The 18,360-nt window shown below is 51.5% G+C and overlaps 7 protein-coding genes across 7 annotated transcripts; 4 read left to right on the top strand and 3 right to left on the bottom strand.

The window, feature by feature from the left end:
* Window positions 1-137: 137 nt before the first annotated feature.
* Window positions 138-724, top strand: BKA67DRAFT_589794 (uncharacterized protein; the record flags this gene model as incomplete). Its single annotated transcript, XM_046104509.1, has 3 exons — window positions 138-151; window positions 248-297; window positions 414-724. 3 exons carry the CDS (start codon window positions 138-140, stop codon window positions 722-724), a joined length of 375 nt encoding a protein of 124 aa, XP_045964326.1.
* Window positions 725-1,134: 410 nt separating this feature from the next.
* On the bottom strand, window positions 1,135-1,887 carry BKA67DRAFT_510383 (uncharacterized protein; the record flags this gene model as incomplete). The annotated part of the gene is made up of 1 exon (XM_046097322.1): window positions 1,135-1,887. One exon carries the CDS (start codon window positions 1,885-1,887, stop codon window positions 1,135-1,137), a length of 753 nt encoding a protein of 250 aa, XP_045964325.1.
* A 143-nt stretch (window positions 1,888-2,030) lies between these two features.
* Window positions 2,031-3,072, top strand: BKA67DRAFT_43400 (uncharacterized protein). The gene has a single exon (XM_046096876.1). The coding sequence runs from the start codon at window positions 2,175-2,177 to the stop codon at window positions 2,775-2,777; it is 603 nt and encodes a 200-aa protein (XP_045964324.1). The 5' UTR covers window positions 2,031-2,174; the 3' UTR covers window positions 2,778-3,072.
* Window positions 3,073-9,746: 6,674 nt separating this feature from the next.
* Window positions 9,747-11,518, top strand: BKA67DRAFT_530309 (uncharacterized protein; the record flags this gene model as incomplete). Its single annotated transcript, XM_046099223.1, has 5 exons — window positions 9,747-10,024; window positions 10,075-10,178; window positions 10,246-10,578; window positions 10,624-11,129; window positions 11,201-11,518. The coding sequence occupies 5 exons, from the start codon at window positions 9,747-9,749 to the stop codon at window positions 11,516-11,518; spliced, it is 1,539 nt and encodes a 512-aa protein (XP_045964323.1).
* Window positions 11,519-12,241: 723 nt separating this feature from the next.
* Window positions 12,242-13,599, bottom strand: BKA67DRAFT_667059 (phosphotransferase enzyme family protein; the record flags this gene model as incomplete). The annotated part of the gene is made up of 2 exons (XM_046108606.1): window positions 12,242-13,393; window positions 13,501-13,599. 2 exons carry the CDS (start codon window positions 13,597-13,599, stop codon window positions 12,377-12,379), a joined length of 1,116 nt encoding a protein of 371 aa, XP_045964322.1. The 3' UTR covers window positions 12,242-12,376.
* Window positions 13,600-14,289: 690 nt separating this feature from the next.
* On the bottom strand, window positions 14,290-16,636 carry BKA67DRAFT_43003 (uncharacterized protein). Its single transcript, XM_046096863.1, has 4 exons — window positions 16,408-16,636; window positions 15,066-16,300; window positions 14,743-15,004; window positions 14,290-14,688 (listed from the first exon to the last, which is right to left on the bottom strand). Exons 1-4 carry the CDS (start codon window positions 16,433-16,435, stop codon window positions 14,438-14,440), a joined length of 1,776 nt encoding a protein of 591 aa, XP_045964321.1. The 5' UTR covers window positions 16,436-16,636; the 3' UTR covers window positions 14,290-14,437.
* On the top strand, window positions 16,604-18,328 carry BKA67DRAFT_547181 (8-oxoguanine DNA-glycosylase). The gene is made up of 2 exons (XM_046101437.1): window positions 16,604-17,110; window positions 17,166-18,328. Exons 1-2 carry the CDS (start codon window positions 16,992-16,994, stop codon window positions 18,286-18,288), a joined length of 1,242 nt encoding a protein of 413 aa, XP_045964320.1. The 5' UTR covers window positions 16,604-16,991; the 3' UTR covers window positions 18,289-18,328.
* The last annotated feature ends 32 nt before the right edge of the window (window positions 18,329-18,360 follow it).

The raw sequence follows: 18,360 nt of genomic DNA, 5'->3' as shown, positions 1-18,360 counted from the left end.
ACCGGATGGACTTGTGCCTGGAAATTCACAAGGCTGATGCTCCAAACTCGACCGCAATCAATTGAACCTGCAGTGCCAACCGCGTCTACAACTTCACTTCAGAACAGGATCCCCAGCCCGCCCGATTTTCAGCCACCATGAAGCTCGTCAGGTAAGCCCCCATCCTGCATCCTATCTGCACCATTTGTGCTAAACACCAATCTGCGCAAATCAAGGCCGATTTAGCTGACCATGATCTCCCCACCAGATTCTTGATGAAATGCGCCAACGAGACGGTGACCATTGAGCTCAAGAACGGTCCGTTACACTCCCCCTCCCCCTGTCCCCTGCCCCGTGCCCCGTGCCATCTGCCATCTGCCATTGCCCGTTCCTTTCGACCCGGGGAGGGTACTAACTAGCTGCTCCTTGACCAGGCACCATCATCCATGGCACAATCACATCAGTCTCGCCGCAGATGAACACGGCGCTGCGCACCGTCAAGATGACGGCAAAGGGCCAAGACCCTATCCCGCTCGACACGATGAACATCCGCGGCTCCACAATCCGATACTTTATCCTGCCGGACTCGTTGCCCCTCGACACACTCTTGATCGACGACTCGGTGAAGCCCAAGAACAAGGCCCGCAAGGAGGTCGCCGATCGTGCCCCTGGCGCGCGTGGCGGCAGAGGCGGAATGCGTGGCCGCGGCAGAGGACGTGGTCGTGGTTTTGGCAGGGGAAGATAAACATGCTCTTGTGTTGCGCGGGAGTAAGTGCGTGTGACTCGGGATTATCGCTTGGGACACCAGCATCCGAAGAGTAAAGTTATGAAAGGAGGCGGGAGGGGAAGACGAGACGAAAGAAGCGGCCGAAAACGTTGGCCATGGTGCTCTGAGATATGAGCAGGCTTGAAAACGAAAGCATTGAGGTCGACTTGCGCAAATGGCGTTCATAGGGCACGGTCTACATGTTAAAACAAATGATTTACACGTGAATCAATGGGCAGCTGGTATGGCTCCTTTCTTTTTCCACATCATGACAATAACTAGTCGTCCAATCTCGTTAATGGTATCCTTATTGACTTGGTCAAAGGGGAAAACAAACCCGACCTTTCCACGAGAGGACCAAAACATCAAGATCAGTATTGCATGAGAGCCTAGTCTCTCCAGATCCTAATAATCTGCAATTTCTCCCAGCCCGCCGTCTTCCCGCTGGATCCGACCATCTCGACACTCCATTCATTTCCAAAGCCCCTGATCCGCTGCTTGACCTCCTCTGGCCTGTTCTGTGCGCAAAGCAGGATGTACGCACAACCCCTCCACGACAGGACCTCTTGCAGGCTATCGATCAGACGATCCGTCGTTTCCATCCCGTCCCTGCCCCCCGCGTAAGAAAGCGACAGCAGGTATGAGTCATGGTCAAAAGTCGGCTCCGTGTCCACGTTGATATCTGCCGGCGTGGGCTGTCTCGGCAGCTCCGCCGTTGGCACATACGGCGGGTTGAATATCAGCACGTCGACACAGCCGTTCCTCAGCGGCGCCACAAGATCACCCTGCACCGCGTCGAGGAACACGCCATGCGTTCCCTCGTTATCCGTGCCCGCCTTGAGCGCCGTCTTGCGTGTAGCGACGCAGGCATGGCGGTTCACGTCCACGGCGGCCGTCAGGACGTGTCGGGTGCCGAAGATGGTCTGCGCGTGCGCGTTGACGAAGCCGATCACCACGCCCGAGCCCGGTCCTATTTCCACCACCAGAGGCGGCAGTGGTGATGATACATTGTCTCCGAACCGGGACTGAAGAAATTCAGTCTCCGAGGCAGAGGACAGTGTGTCTAGGAGCAGGAACGAGTCCTCTGCTGGCTCGTAGATCCGCTCATAATCCACATGCGACGTATCTGGTGTAGGGAGCATGGAGAGAGTGTTGGTGCCCAGCTTTAGAGGCAATGCGTGGATGTGTCGTGGGTGTGGTCGGACATGCTTCAAAAAGCGGGCACCGAAATTTTTGCTGGTCCGGGGGCTTAGGCACGTGATGAGGCCTAGTGGAAGACTGAAAGAGCGACTGTGGGAGTGATGTTGCCCGACAAGATGTTGGTAGCTCAACCAAATACTGCCAGTCGTTACACTTGGGAAAGGCCCTCGCCCCCTCCCAGCAGGCGATAATTATTGTTGTTTGAGGCGCTTACTCGCGGGTTTACGACATGGCTGCCCAGGGTTTCCTTCTCCGGTTGACCACTCGAATATCAGTCCATAGATCTGCTGCTTCTTCGGTGGCATCAGATATTTTGCCCATTCATTTGTGTAATGGTCGAAGTGTCCCAAATCAGCACCAAGCCTCAACTCAATGCCACAACCTTTCCACCATACCCTCTGCTCACCCAGCCAATGCGCATGTCTCGTACTTGCCCCGTATCCCTGTCCTCCAGGAGGAAGTGTCGATGGGCACTCCTCTATTCTCCTTGCTCTCACCTCCGTCACAGGATAACACACTCAATCCCCGGGTCATGCTTACACGGGCCTTGTCCCAACCGCCAGCGATTCTTGATGTCCATGATCATGCGAATCTGATTCTTGTCGTACCCACCACCGCCGCATGTGCATGCTGGGCAAGGCGCCCTGGTGTCGAACCTGGGGCTGGGCTCACGCGCGATGCCATCTCCAAAGGTGTTGCAATACCGGAAGCCCCAGCCTGGATAGCATGGCTGCGAGATCTGGAACCAGTGGTGGCCGCAATTCTGAGAGCGGAAATGGTACGTGTAGCACATTTTCGTCCGCCTATTAGGTTACTCCGAAATTACGGATGAAAGGATGGAAATAAGATAAATATCTCCCAGAACGCTGCTCGGAGTCGTTCTCTCTTGTGTTGTCAGTGGTTATGTTGCGCTTTGCTGGAAATGAGGGAAAGAAATTGCAGCAACCCCGTTTATGTGCTTGTGATCTTCGGTGAATTTACCACAAGGTGTTAGATTGGGTGATTTAAGTCCTGAAATATTGAAGGGAAGGGACGACTGCGTACTTGATTCACGTTATGATGGCAAGAGACGGTAGCCCAATGATAAGCCGCGGTGAATCACCCCGGTAATAAATGACAATTAGCTGTGTGCTGATCACTACATATCGAACATCCCGGAAGAGACTTTGTACACCATGAACAAGTAACCCAAGGGATTTTGAGATAAATTTTGTTGCCACGTCCAACCATAGGCACATACCTTCGGATTATAAGTATATGTAATCAAGACTGTGCAACTCCGTAAGCACAGAGTTCTTCACCACAAGTCAAATGGTCATCAACAAACATGTTCGCACTGGTGCTATTATCCTATGCAAGGCGGGCAATTCTGACATGATATGACATTGCTGCTACGGGTAACACACCATATCCTTCCCACGAGACTTCTATCTATCATATACAAATACAAGACGCGTCATTGGCATCCGAAATGCATACCAGGTCTACTCGGAGAGTATCACCGGGATATTGTGTGCAAATTCGAGAACATGGACAGGAGCGATTGTATCTGGGTATATCTGCTAATGTCGTTTTGTGCACGATGAATACCCTTGGTTGAGGGTTCTAATTTAAGTAATGTGGGCAACGATACTTATTATTGGTTTGACATAGGTTCAAAAAGGTAGAAGTGAGTCACCCGAGTTGAGCATAAAAAATACACCCAAGAGGGGAACGATCTTCCGCATCTCAACAACCTAGATCTACCCTTTCAGACGAGTTCCATGGATGCGAAGGTTTCGGCAAGCAAGGTCTGACTTCTAGGTTCAGGACCTGCATAGCTCGGCCGTTGAAGCCAGGACGATTATGAGCACTCCGGCCGTATTAATCTACCTCTTTTGCCTGATTCGATAGGTAAGAAGATCATAAAAAATTTTGATACCTCATCTGGGTTCCGGAAAGACAGGAATCACAATGCTCGGCACTATCAAGGGAATGTTTCGCGATGTGTCAATTATCAGCCAGAAATAACTACGCAGCCACAAAAGCAAGAGTCACCTAGCATATCTAATTTTGGGCATCTTCTCTGACAATCATGAAGAGCTTGTTCCAGAGCGCTGCTGGTCGAGATCATATGATCGTAGTTTGCTCTTAAGCAGGCCAACCGCTGAGTTCGATGAGAAGATACAAACTGATATAAGTATTGTGTGATAATGAAAATCCCAAATTCAAACCAACAGTTATGTGATTCGTATTTCTGTTCCCCCTTGCTCCGGTAAAGTGTGCAAGGCATTGTTGGAGACGATCACGTAGCAGTCAAATAAGTTTTGGCATCGGTAATTCAAAACGATCTGGATGTTCGACGAGGTTCCAGGCTGACGCCCGAAATCTGGGCACCTTTCATATCAAATTATAAGAATGCAAATATTGACGTTACCTGATGGCAGATTGATTCCAGATTGGTGAATGTTCTTCCTATCTGCATTTCCCAATTGTTAGTTAGCATTGTGTAACAAATAGGACAACTTGTGTAAGCCGTATTGTCTTGTCTTGACGACCTGAATTGAAAACCAGCAGTTTGGCGCTTAAATTGTAGCGTTGAATCAGAGCTGAAGTTAACAACGATTGAGCGGCAGCTCAAGCGCAAGCCATTGGCTTGGTTGAGAACTCTATCAGCTCTCCACAGTGCTCGAATGCAATATGTCGAGTCAGGGTGCAAGACATGCAATTTCGAGACGTGACAGGGTTGCGAAAGTACTGTGTATGGAGCAGCATGGCAAACGATGCGTTAGCATTGTACCTTGTAGCCATACGAGCTGAGCTGTCGCTTAGGTGTTGGGCTTTGGTTTGAGTTAGGACAACCAGTATGCGGATGTTTGCATCCAGTCAGTGCTGATGAACACGTAAATACACCATGCGTAATCGTCCTCAGATCATCCACTCGCTTTATGGATCGCCTTCCTGAATCTACTCTCCTTGGCGGCAAAGCGCTTATCAGGACGACAAAGAGACGCTGATCAGCTGTCATTATATTCCAAATTAGCATCGCAGACCATGCTGGCTGCGACGACGGAGTGGTTGGGTTCGCGGTGACACGCACAATAATCAGCCGGGACGTATTGCCGTCTGGGGTTACTTTGACTTGGTGTCTCAATATTCATGTTGAAATCAGCAAGTAGAGACGGCCGCTATTGTCAGGTGCATGTTGGCGGGGTTCGGCGTTTGCGGTGTGAGGACTATCGTCAGCTGATTCAGGCTGGTGCATGGGATGTCGCCTCACCCAGTAATGGGTCGTCTTGGCTGCCATGGTGAAATTTACGACAGCCTGATAATTACGACAAACTGGTATTAATCATGGTCAGAATCGCTCTGACTCTGAGATGCGAGATTGAGCATTCGCTATACATGTATGTCTCTGCGAAGTTGTCCGTATGGTCTTGCGTTGATACCGTATAACATATCCGACGGTTAGGGAATCGCAAAGCATTCGTTAGTCGAGCCTCAACGTATGTGCGAGGGGTCGAACAACTGCGGATAATGTCTCTATGACGAGTGTGATGGATTGAGGAATGCAGATAGTCTTAGCATTTCGAGCGACGATAGTTTTAGATCCGATGGATGATCCCAGTGAACAAGGTTGAATAGGTGCAGTATCGAGACGGTGAATCGGCGTTCCATGGGCTTAAGGAGGGGTAATAATCTGGTAGCGTCAGTGGTGCGATCCGCTCTATTGTCTGTTAGTTCAGTACCCTCCGAAAGTTGAAGTTTCACTTTGGGACTGCCGCCTCAGCCGAAGCCAACATAACTTGACAGCATGAAAGCAAAATTCTGTAAACTCCAGGAGCTCACACTCGTATGGATCCTCCGTACAGCACATGCGTCGTGGCATTTCCGCACAGAGTCGATAATGATATTTGATGGAGAAAGGTCCGCCCATGCGTCGTTCCTATGTAAGTCCAGGTAACATGAGCCAAGCGATTAGATCAGGCTGTCAACCAATGAAGTGTGTAGAATTCTGGTATGGTTTCCGGGAATGACAGTAGACTAATTAACTTAGAGTAGGAAGCGAAAATGGGTCTTTGCTTGGCTACTTGTACCGCAGTATTCAAGGAAGTAGTTAGCCTTGCAGATAGACTGACCCTATTGTTAGAGGAATCGGATAACTGGCAATAGTTTACCGGGCAGTTTTGGAAGTGTCTGGGGGAATTGAGCAAATACTGGACGTGTCGATAGCGAATCAACCCGACGAAAGTGTAAGTGGCTTGAGGTTGTCCCGACGTCAAAAGTGAAACGATCAAGGTTCGCCCCGATTTCCAGACGGCCAGGGCCATTCCAAAAGAAAAGAAAGCCGAAGAGTGCCACCATCATAAATCCTATTTGACTACCTACTAATGCATCATTGCTGCATCTTGTCGTCGTAGATAACCAGGGTCTACTCAAACATCCGAGCAGTGACGGCCTCGGCACGGTTTGATCACTCTGTTTTTGTGTCGTTTTGTGTCGCTTTTCGCATGAAATTGCCATCAAATTTGGGAACAAAGTTGTTTGCCAGCTTTGACTTGGTGCTCAAGACAGCTGCAATATGGGAACACACATTGCCAACTGGGAAGCTTTCGGACAACTGACACAGAGTCGTATCTGCAACTGTCCTGCGAAGAAACTATCATTAGTTTGGGCTTACTTGTTCGAAAGATTATGTATAATGGAAAATATCCTCAGCCTTTTGCCAGTAAACCACGGATGCTACAGTAGAAGTGAGCAGAACAAAGATGCAATGTATGTGTCTTTCCAGCTGCCTACATGACATTGCGACTGTTTCCACGGATTTCTGCAACTTGAGTCTCCGGTATGCAAAGTATGATGTGTGATACTTCTTTGTCTTACGTGAGCCTATGGGTTGCTTTTTGGGCAACCTCCGCTGTGAGCATGGGACCGCTGAGTGATAAGTCTCGGAAGTTGGATGAAGCGAAGAGTCCTACTCTTGTATTCATCCAGAACCGCATGTCAGTCCGGCACAGGATGTAACGCTTCAAATCTCAGATAACCCTGTGGTAGGAAGGCGTTCTGTTGTGTCGCCATCTGTGGCATGTTTCGGTATCGCTAGGTTCAAAAGGTGAAGCATTTAAATTGTTAGACTAGAGCGTAAGTATGCTCTCCGCCTTGTGCCCACTCGCCGTTTCCCTCGGCTATCCCCAGTGATTGCCACAACAGTCAAAAGCATTACCAAAAATGCAACGATGCCTGCAAGCAGCTGGAATTCCATGCAGCGCGCTGCAAATTTCGGGAACCAAATGGTCTCGAATTGTATCTCGTGGCACAGAAGAGGACAGTGGCAGATGGAATGAGCAATATGTAGTATTACGAACCCTGCTCCTAGTGGATTTCAGAAAGGCTGCCCCCTTCAAACCGCAAGAAGACATGCACGGTGACCTAACAATACGCAACCTGTTTGGAAATTAAGCCATCGAGAGGCATTCCTTTCCCGCATTTGAATGATCAGAACGCCTGGGCAGGGACACAGGAGAAGTGCTTTGCTTGTAAAACCCATGCAAACCGACTGTCGAAGGGCGATTCGCACCCAGGGTTGGCACCCGTGTAAATCACTGCAAAGCGAGTTGGAAGGGACGGGGCCGGTTCTTTTTAAACACGGTCTTTTGTTCCATTTAATGCAAGGGTTGATGGAATGCTGTGTCCAAGTCATGGGGCGCTCTTCGAGGTTGCATACAGGCTATGGTCGGCGGTAAGGGGACACATGGTACGTCCTTTCAAGACCGGATCGAGACTTGAGTTTGGTGCGAAGAGGCGCTGAGTGAAATGCGACATGCGGGGGGCCCAGTGGATGGAACGTGTAATTGTATCAATCGTCTGTTTGGCACCTTCGTTTGGCGGCTCACAACGGCCTGTCCATGCACGAGGCGAACTTTGGAAACCAACTCATCAGGGCCACCTTGCTTGTTCATTAGTCCGTACACCTTGCTACATAACCAATTACTCCGTAATTACCAAGGTCCTCAACTTTGGGGGTTGTGATCCGATTCTGACTGGAATGCTAAGCAATCTTGAAAAACGCACAGCAGACCGCAGCGCTGTTTGCTAGCTACAATACCCGCTACATGGCCCGGCCGGCCTTGTCCTTCCAGTGTCTGGGTTGGTTCAACCCGATGAACATTTGGTGACGCAGTCACCTTCCTACTGTATGTATGCATGTGCCATCGTTAGCGGCCCCTCCTTGGCCGATATCTATGTATTCCGTGCCAATACCCATGCTACCAATTTGGATCTCTCGCATTTTGCATTACCTCTAACGACGCCTTAACCCGATGGTTTGTCCATCTACCTTGCCGACATTGCCTAGGTAGCCAACGTGGACCAGCGCCGCCCAGTTCAAAACCCAAGCCCACCCAAGTCCCCTAAGCCAGGCATTCCGCTGCGGGTAGTTACGCCCAACTGAGACTTGTTGTCATGATAGATCCAATCCCATGTCATGTACCTACCGCATGCTGTTCGCTTTTTTTTTCTCCCTTCTACCTTAGCTAGCTCGTACAGATTAAGTATTGGATCCTACATAATATTTCCTCCGCTTTATTAGTCGCATTCTGATAAAACTAATAACAAACCAGAACCGCCAACCTCTCGGTCTGTCATGCCCACTTACAGCCCAGGGAGACCTTCTGACACTTAGACCTCTGACCTCTGACCTCTGACCTCCGAGTGCTCCTGCCCTTCTCCTCCGCCTCCTCCTCCTCCTCTTTCTCTTCCTTCCTTTCTTTCCTTCTTAGGACATAACTTCACTCGTTTCCGAGATTCTCATTTGCGTGATCTGCCACGAAGCGTCATCCTAATTTCGCACCATACTACGAACCACGTCTCAGTCCGAGTAATCTACTGTCCCGCTCTTATCAGTGATACAGTATTCGTACCAAGACCGATACCTCTTCCCAGAGCCTCGAGCAACTACACTTTTTGAATATTCATTTGATTATTGTTTCGATCCTAAGATATCGAGCTCACTTTGACTCACTCACCTATACTCGTGACAAACACCTACCCATTCACATGGCCAAGTAGTGAGGTCCGAGGAACATAAGATTTACCCCTCGTACGCTACTGTATCGCCGATTATCTCCTTGGCAGGCAAACGGACGAGCGCCCCTCCTCTACTTCGCGCTTCAACGCCTGCTCGAAACAAACTATAGTCATTCGATTGTCGGTTCGAGGAAGAGATTTGAAGAAGATAGGGATTGCGAAAGCAAAGGCACTTGTGTTTGGTGCTTGATCCGCCTCAACCTCCATGAACAATCGCGATACTAATAAACAGTATCGGCGGACTCGGTCACTAAGAAACTAAAGAGCTCTGCCAACATTTCTAGAAGACAACGAAGCAAAAGAAAAAGAAAAAGCCGTCTTCATTTACCTCGGGAGGTTCGTTGTTGAGACAAGGTCGGGAGTACCAGCCTGCATCCCGGGCCGCTGCTCTCGACGTGAAAGTATGGATCCCTCAGCCATGGACTTTGTGATGCATCGATCCACGCCGACCTCTAACAGAGGCGGCTTATCACCAATGCAAATGGACCACCAACAATCACCTTGTCCAGCTCTGCGAGCAGCTGCCGAACATAATCAACTTCCGGGTTTACAGTCATCCTCGCGTGGTGGTGGCGGGTCTCATTATGACCCAGTGCACAGCAGTATAAATACCGGAAATTGGTGGCATCCAAACCCTCATGATAGCTGGCAGCACCCACAATATCATTCTCACATGCTTACTCGCCAGATGCCTATGTATACACAAGCGTCTCCATTTACTGCCCCGCTTGGATCAATGCCCCCAGCACATGGTTTGCAAACAAATTCGCTGCCTGTGCCTCCATTTGTGACCGGGAATGTGGCAGGAGATTATTATGGTGCACAGGGCAGTCCACATGGCCATGCACATTCAACACCTCGCTTCCCACAGCGGCCGACTATTCCGAGTATTGACAGGTCGGGAGGCGTTGGGCCAAGTCACTATAGTCCAAATCCACTTGGAAATGCCTCGACCAACTCTGGGCCATCTGAGCATGTTTCTCGCTCGAGCCGTTTACCTGCACTCACTCACGTGTAAGCTTTCAAGTTGCATGGCATGGTGCAATCGCTAAACTGCTCATCAGATCAACTGACCGGGCCGTGACATCTCCCAGCAGAGACCTTGCTTCTCCTTTAAGAAATGGATCGAATGTAGGGCGATCAAGAACGCCTGAAATATCATCGACAGGTATGTTGAGCAAGATTCAAAAGTCGATCATATCATCGAATGTCAGCAAAAATTAATTTATCCCTAGCCGCAAGATCTTCATCGGTCACCATGCCACCTATGCCGCAAAGACCCACGGAGTCGTTTACGAATTCACAGAGAACTGTTGTGGGTCAAACACACAATAGATATTATGTTTCCGCCTTGAACTCGGATTCGCCAAGCGATGAGGATTCAGATCCAAATGAGACAGAGATGATGACAGCAAGAATGCTAGATGCCATTACTGCGACCGGAGAAAGCGGACTACGTGCTGCTCAGTTAATGAGAGGAGTGAACCCTGGGAGGAAGGTAGCGTCGAGGAAAGCTATAGCAGATCTTGAAAGTGTGGAGCTCTCAGATCTGCCAGAAAGTGAAAGGGGTAGGTTTTCTAAACTTTGTACCGAATATTTGCTAATATTTCTAGCTTGCATTATTTGCTACAATGACTTTGGCACGGAGACTCCGGAAGGAATAAACGAAGCACCCCTACGCCTTCCGAAATGTCAACATGTTTTCGGTGACCACTGTATAAAGAAGTGGTTTGCAGAGTCAGACAGTTGCCCGTATTGCAGGGACAAACTGCCTTCCGAGCCTCAACATCGTGCCGATCCAGAGTCTTTCGTTCATGTCATGCGACAAAGTCAGATGCAGGTTCTCCGGCATGCAAGTAGGAATGGGTGGGCTCGTGACAACCATGGGGAAGCTCGATGGGGAACTTCTGAAGCCTCTTCCGCTTCAACATATCGGAGACCTGACGCTCTGCCGAGTGTCCGCTCGTGGCAGCAATCTGAACGACGGTCACCGCCTGGAGATGTTGGTGAGAATCGTCGAAGGACACGCCCTCGCCATGGCAGCCTACGTGCCTCTCCGCCATCTGCTCGCTCGAACTTATTTATGGCTCCGGGTATTTCGGGACATCCTAATGGTCAGGTATGTGAATCCTCAACTCGTCGTTGTTCCCGGCTACCTTGTTCAAAGGTCTGACTGATGGCTATATGAAGTACCACACCAATGGTGGCCGGCTTTACCCATCAGGTCACAACCACCGACATTCAATGGGAGCACTCGGCTCGCCTGTCCCAGCCCCCGCAGGATTTGAGAATACCATGGCGCCATATTTGGGACAAGTCCCCATGTATCATGCACACGAACCCAGACTGCCTTTTCCGAATCCCTTGATGACAAGCGAAACCGGGATTCAACCTAGGTGGCCGCCAGCAAGACCCGACTTTTACCCCCCTGCGTCACACACCATTGGGGGGCCGGAAATTCGGATGGCGGATCCAGAGGAAAGGGGCTCTGACTATTCCGCGCAATAGAGCAGAGCAATTGTTATTTGCCTTGTTGATCTTTCACACTATTTTCACAACTGAAGCTCAAACCATGCTTATAGATCTCATCATTCGGACTTGCGGGTAGGTCTTCTCTCACTCTCAGGACTCATCACCGAGACATTTTGCACTCTTCTCAGGCTTCACTTCGAGTATCAGGTAATGTGGTTCAAGGCTTGAAACTCAATCATTTATGGATCTCATGCATTCAGCTCATCCAGCGTTGACTTTATACTCATACGGTGGTAAATAGCTTACCTAGTAGATATACAAATTTGAGCGCTCAATTGGGGATTTTAACGCATCACGAGCAGCGTCAGCAGTAACAGCAGTATGTATAAAGCTACAGGTGCATGAAAACTGCACTGTGCAGATTGGCCAAACGTCCACCGGGCCCCTTTCTCCTCCTGACCTTCTTCCCGCTTGCGTGCAACCTGATTCTAAGTGTTGTGCCAACCTTGTCTGATTGTCGTATCTATCTGAGAAGCAAAAAAGCTATAGAAGTTTCACGTGCTCTTCTGTGCGAGCAATTCTCTGCAAACAGTCGACCACTATACCGGCAATTCGGTTCTTGATATGCTCATTCACTTTAGACCACCAAGTAGCTTATTTCCAAAATCCATTATCCACAGCCCCAAATGTCGATATTTATTGCGGACATCTGACACACGAGTAGAGTTGGACCGCCGGTGGTGCACGGAGGAGAGCTGGATGTGCCTTGAGGAGGCTATTGCTCAACATTTTCAAGAGCAGTGCGCTGCCTACTTTCTATTGATGCTTGCGTAAATTACACATCATGACTCCAAGGCTCAATCTAGCAGGCTCAATCTAGCAACAATGAAATGCTTACAATTTGGCTGCCGGCCTGACCTGGTCTTTCTCCGTCCCTACCAGTTCCCATGCGAACTCGGCCAGCGGGCCCAACGCCTCTGAGTGTTTCTTTGCCTGCTCGCTGCTCGCCTGCCTCTGCGCAACTCGTGCGGCGATGCCCTGGCAGATGGCACTTAACCTGAAAATGGCGAACGACATGCCCCAGTTTATGTCCGGCCTAGGATCCCAGCCCGCCGTGTCTGCATACCACTTCATGAGCACCTCCGGGGTCGGTAATCCCGGCGTAGCGCCCGGCAGAAATGCGGGCGAGGAGGAGTATTTTGCTTCGCCCTTCATGGTCGCCGTGTAGAGTGGGATCATCATATTCGCCAGGTCGCTGAGCGGGTGTCCCACGGTCGACATTTCCCAGTCCAGAATACCAATCACTCTCGGCTCCGTCTTGTGAAATACGATGTTGTCAATCTTGTAGTCCCCGTGGATCAGCGTGCCGCGGTCGGCGGGCTGCTTCATCTTGTCCGAAAAAAATTTCAGGAAGCCATCAAAGTGCGGCAGCTGTCCGACGGGCTTCCTAGTCTCGACGTCCTCGGTGGCGGCCTGGGCCGTGCAGATGGTCTTCCACGTCGCGAGCTGCCTGTCGTAGAACCCGTCGCTCTTGCCGTAGTTGCCCAAGCCGACGCCCCTGAAGTCGACGCGGTGGAACTTGGCCAGCGTCTCCACGGCGGCCCTCCAGAGCGCCGCGCGTTCGCCGCCCGACGAGGCCTCCGGCATGGCCGGGTCCTCGATGATGCGCCCGTCCAGGAAAGACATGATGTAGAAGGGCGTCCCGATCACGGACGCGTCCTCGCAGAGGCAGTACGCCCTGGGCACGGGCACGTCGGTGGACCACAGGGCGGCGATGATGCGGTGTTCCCGCTCGACCTTGTGCGCTGCCTTGGAGAGGAGCTTGCCCGGCGGTTTCTTACGCAGGACGTAGCGGTGGCCCGAAGGCGAGGTCAGTTGGTAGGTCGGGTTGGACTGGCCGTAGCCAAACTGCTCACGAGCACGAGAAGTCAGCGTGTGTACACATCCATAGGGCGACGAAATTTCCCACTGAAAAGTCGATCCGGTTCGGAAAGTAGAAAAGGAAGCGGGCAGCCTACCTGCTTCACCTCCAAGGGCGTCTTGATCTCCGGTACGTGCTCCTCGATGTATCTCTCGAGCGCCTTGACGTCGATGGGGTGTCTCACACGGCCGGCCATGATTGCGGACTCGCAAGGTTCTGATGGTTCTATGTCGGAAAGGTAGTTGGCGAGTGGTGCCCCGGCGTTCCCAAGTAGCTCAGAAAGACATGCCGTAGCTCAATGTCGTGAACAAGATTGGCACATCTCGAAACCATGACCGAGGAGCTAGAGGCAGTCAGTCAAGTTTGCTTGGAGTCAAGCAGATGCCGAGGTACAAATGTAAGCTCTTATCTACCCTTTAGGTACAGTAGCCTCGAGTTAGCGGTTATCAGTAGCCGTTCACCCCCGGAGCGGAGTGCGACCGCTTTTTGCGGGGGAGGAGTGAGGGGGGGGGACGCTATTGACGGGAGCCCCTCGAGTGCTAACGTAATTAGAAAGAACCCGCCAGGCCACGCTCAGGGGGTTGCTGAGTGCGTGCCCGTGTTTCTGGCTACATGCTCTCAGCGCAGGTCAAGTTTCCTCCAAACTGTGCTTATGAAGTCTAAACTATCTATCACATCGAATGGGTATCTCTCATGTAGTGGCTTGTCCGATTATCGTCACCTTGCGTGGGAAGTGTAGTGTATAAGGCACAGGCAACAGTTTTGCAACCATGGCTTCAAATTGCTGGCTGGCTGGCTGAGCATCTTCTTTTCTCAAATGCACCTGAACATACAATTCTCCATTTCATCATTAAACTCCCAGAGGGGCACTTAGATTACACGTGTGATGACTCCTGGAATACCTCCCATCCCGATGAAACCACTGCAAACAGATCGTCAAGTGATTGGTGAAAAGCTCCCACGTGCCCGTTAACGCTTCTACCACGCGCTGACCTCAAAGTTCTCCTAGATTTGGCATTAGTAATATGTCCTGCTCAGCGTTTGAGACGTCCCAAAGGACCGGCTTCACTAACCTCGGGGAAATATGTCGTGACGACGGTGCGATCAGCAAACTTGCGACCAGCTAAGGCATTCAAGGCTTTCTTCGCTGATTCCGTAGTGTCGAACTTGACGAAGATCTTGCCAACTCCAGCAGATTGCCTGCTTCCACCACTAGGTCTGGGGATTTTCAATGCCACAACTTGGCCAAACTTGGCACACTCATCGCGAACATCCTCGCAGATTTCTGCGAAGCGTTAGCTAGTATCCCAGAAACAGCGTAGAAAGCTGTATGACTCACCCTCATAATCATCGTTGTCCAAAAGCTCCTCTGCTGTCACCATGTTGAGAAGCTGCAGCACTTTGCTTTCCTCCTGGTCTGTCGACGTAGTACCTGCGAGCATGGACATGGCATTCACACCCATCTCGACGCCTGCCACTTGCGTGATGCCTATACTTGCTTTCTTCACATTGAGAGCCTTGTCGCCAATAGCCATGCCATGGAGGCCTTGGACGGCGATGTCCGTCGCGGCGGAATCTACATATTCGCAGAAAGCAATGCCCTAGAAACGTTGGGTCAGCCTGAAATTGTTCCAGTCTCGGTTTCGTGCATGTATAGCTTACCCTTGACTCCTCTGTGCCAGCGTCCTTGACGAGAGTGAAAGCCTTGAGCTCTCCAAATGATGTCAGCAGCTCCATGACTTGCTCCTCGGTGAGATAAGGAGGAATGTTTGTCACGCTGATCTTGTTTGGGGTATCGATTACCACCTTGGATATCACACCTGGCTCATAAGGTACGTCTTCAGCAATCGCCGGTACGATATAGTCCTTCGGCCGCTGGATCTGGAGGCCATGACCGCTTCCATTTGCCACACCGTTGCCCATTGCTTCATCGGGCTCCATAGAGATACCGTCCATGGCAAGAGCGACGGTTGCCTCGGACGCATTTCTGAATTCTAACAATGCGAATGTGTGGTCACGGGATATCTGGCAGAGGATGCAGGGGTCGGTGCTCTCGACGACGTTGAGGCCGTTCAACTGAAGGTTGAAGAAATTGATGACACTCTCGTCGGTAGCGTTCGCAGGAATGTTGTATGCGAGTAGACGTTTCGATTGGCGACTGTTGGAAGGCTTCAAAGCGGCACTGTTGACGGCACCACCCGGCTGGTTCATGAAGGCCTGGAGCTTGCTGGGGTCCATGGGCTGTTGTCTTGGTGCACCGGGGAGGGGGAACATGCCGGAGAGCTTGGCTTGCTCTGCGGTGACGTTCTCGTAACCCGGAGGCTTGATGTCCCACTGCGTCATACGGCGCTTCCTGTTCAGGACGGAGGTGACGTTTGTTAAGTCAGGAGTCGGCTCTCGCTTCTTGGGGGGTGGGGTGGCGCTGCGGCCACGTCGGTTTTGCGCAAACAGGTCCTCGTCTCTGTCACGCCCAGCGGCAGGGGCAGCTCCGCCGTCGCGTCCTCTTCCTCCGTCGCGTCTGTCACCGCCTCGCCTGTCGTCGAACAAGTCGCGGTCTCGTCGCGGGGGTCGGCCGCCATCGTCGCGGCGATGGTCCCGTCTGCCGCCTCGATCCCGTTCCCGGTCTCTGTCGCCTCCTCGCCAATCTCTGTCGCGACCACCGCCTCCAGCACCACCTGCACCACCACCTCCGCCACCGCCACCACCGTATCTATCCTCCCTTTCGCGGTCGCGGTGGCTGCGACTCGAAGCATACGAGTCTTCATTTCCCTCGCGATGGGAACGTCTAGGTGATCGTGATCGTCTGCGGTCTCTTCTATCCCCACGATCGCCCCGATCGCCCCGATCGCGCCTGTCATCTCTAGACGGGTAGTCACGAGATGAGCCGTGTCGGCCATCTGATGGTTGGACAAGTTAGCTTGGTGTTGTCCACCTAGAGAAAACAAGAGACCTCGCAACAAAAAGGAAAGGGGAAAAAGTGAGCTTGCAATGGAAAGGAGCATACCTCGCGAGGAGTAATTGTCGCCGTTCATATTTGGCTGCGGCAATTGATTCAAGCTCAAGCGCGACACAACACTGGATGCGACAATGATGGTAATGTAAAAAGTGCCGGGCAATGCGTGAGCTTCAGGAATATGAAGCTACGACTGTGGATCTGCTTGCTGCTTGCAGATGAGGCTGGAGTTTGGATTTGAAATTTTGGCTTGCTGAAGGTCGCGAGTTCCAATGACTTGCCCACTCCACTGCTGCACCTAGTCCCTTCAACGCTAGCCTCCTTGGGCAAGGCGCTGGTTACTCGCTACGCCAAGGACAGTGCTTGCACAGATCCGTGCATAGTACAAACAGTACAAAGTACACGGCTCACCTGCTCTGCTCCCTTTCCTGGCTTGGTTACGTTACTGGTATAAATTGTCCGGCGGTGGCTTGCGCATGTTGATCCATTCCAAGATGTGATTGAGGCGGGAAAATAATGACCGGGACGACTCCAATGTTTTTATTATCTCGGTATTCCTTCTCAAGTCTTCAACCTAGACTGTGAATCATTTGCGGTAAAGGAATGAATTGCTGACGTGTTCTTCAAATATCACAATGCCTGGGCTAAAGATTTCTGAGTGGCGAAAGCTGCCCCTGAGCCTTACAGAATTGTGCATTGATACGACATTGCGTTGTGGCCAGTCATTCCGATGGAGAAAGATCAACGATGAATGGTGAGGCTGGAACTCTTTCAAGGCCGAAGAAAGAAAGTGCTAAATCGACATCTAGGCACTTGACGCTTCATGGCCGCATACTGTCTTTGAGGCAGGACGACACACACCTGCACTACAAAGCAACATGGCCTGCCGCAGCATCACCACGCATATCACCGGAGCCCATCAAAGAGGAGTTCTCACAAGGAGGAGGCGCCGCCGATGATACAGAGGACCTCATAAGGCACTACTTCAGCCTCAAGCACAACGCAGCCGCCCTGTACGAGCAGTGGTCGGCAAACGACCCCAACTTCCGCAGGAAGGCGCCCAAGTTCACCGGCATCAGGATCCTCAGCCAGGACGCATGGGAGGCGCTCATTGGCTTCATCTGCAGCAGCAACAACAACATCTCGCGGATCTCGCAGATGGTGCATAAGCTGTGCAGCCATTACGGCCCGCTCATCGGCCACGTCGGGGACGAAGCCTTCCACGACTTTCCCGCGCCGGAGGCCCTCACCGGCACAAAGGTCGAGGCGCATCTCAGGGAGCTTGGCTTCGGGTATCGAGCCAAGTACATCGCCGAGACGGCCCGCATCGTCTCGGAGGAGAAGCCCCGGGAATGGCTGGAGAGCTTGACGAACCCCGAGAATCCTGGCTGGGACGCCGAGAAGCACGGCGCCAAGGTCCCCCGCGTCTCCTACAAGGAAGCCCACGAACAGCTACTGTCGCTCTCCGGCGTGGGGCCCAAGGTTGCCGACTGTGTGTGTCTCATGGGACTGGGATGGGGTGAAGCCGTACCGGTCGACACACATGTTTGGCAGATCGCTCAACGTGACTACAAGTTTGGCAAGGCCAAGACAAAGACTTTTTCAAAGGTCATGTACGACTCAGTTGGCGACCATTTCAGGAAGATCTGGGGAGATCAAGCGGGCTGGGCACAGTCGGTTCTGTTCACTGCAAACCTCAAGTCGTTCTCAGACCGGACGACGACAAAGCCTGTGACAGATAAGGAAAACGTCAAAATCGAAGTTGAGGACAAGATCGTGGTTGAAGAACCGGCGCCAAAGGCGAAAAGGAAACGTGTGTCAATGACTGCTACCATAAAGCTCGAGGAGGAGGCGCCGGCCGAAGAAGCCATCATTGATAACGGTAAGAGAAGGAGGACACGATCCTCCGTGTTAGTGCAGAATAAGCTGTAGCACTGGAAAGATATCTCAGATACGATTGTAGAACTCGACATATCTGGTATGCATGAGTATATTGTAGTTGTA

The sequence above is a fragment of the Truncatella angustata genome (genome assembly GCF_020726525.1).
Source record: "Truncatella angustata strain MPI-SDFR-AT-0073 chromosome Unknown BKA67scaffold_1, whole genome shotgun sequence".
In the NCBI taxonomy this organism is placed as follows: domain Eukaryota; kingdom Fungi; phylum Ascomycota; class Sordariomycetes; order Amphisphaeriales; family Sporocadaceae; genus Truncatella; species Truncatella angustata.
Note: the sequence above shows the minus strand (reverse complement) of the source record. Positions and strands in the feature narration are given on the sequence as shown.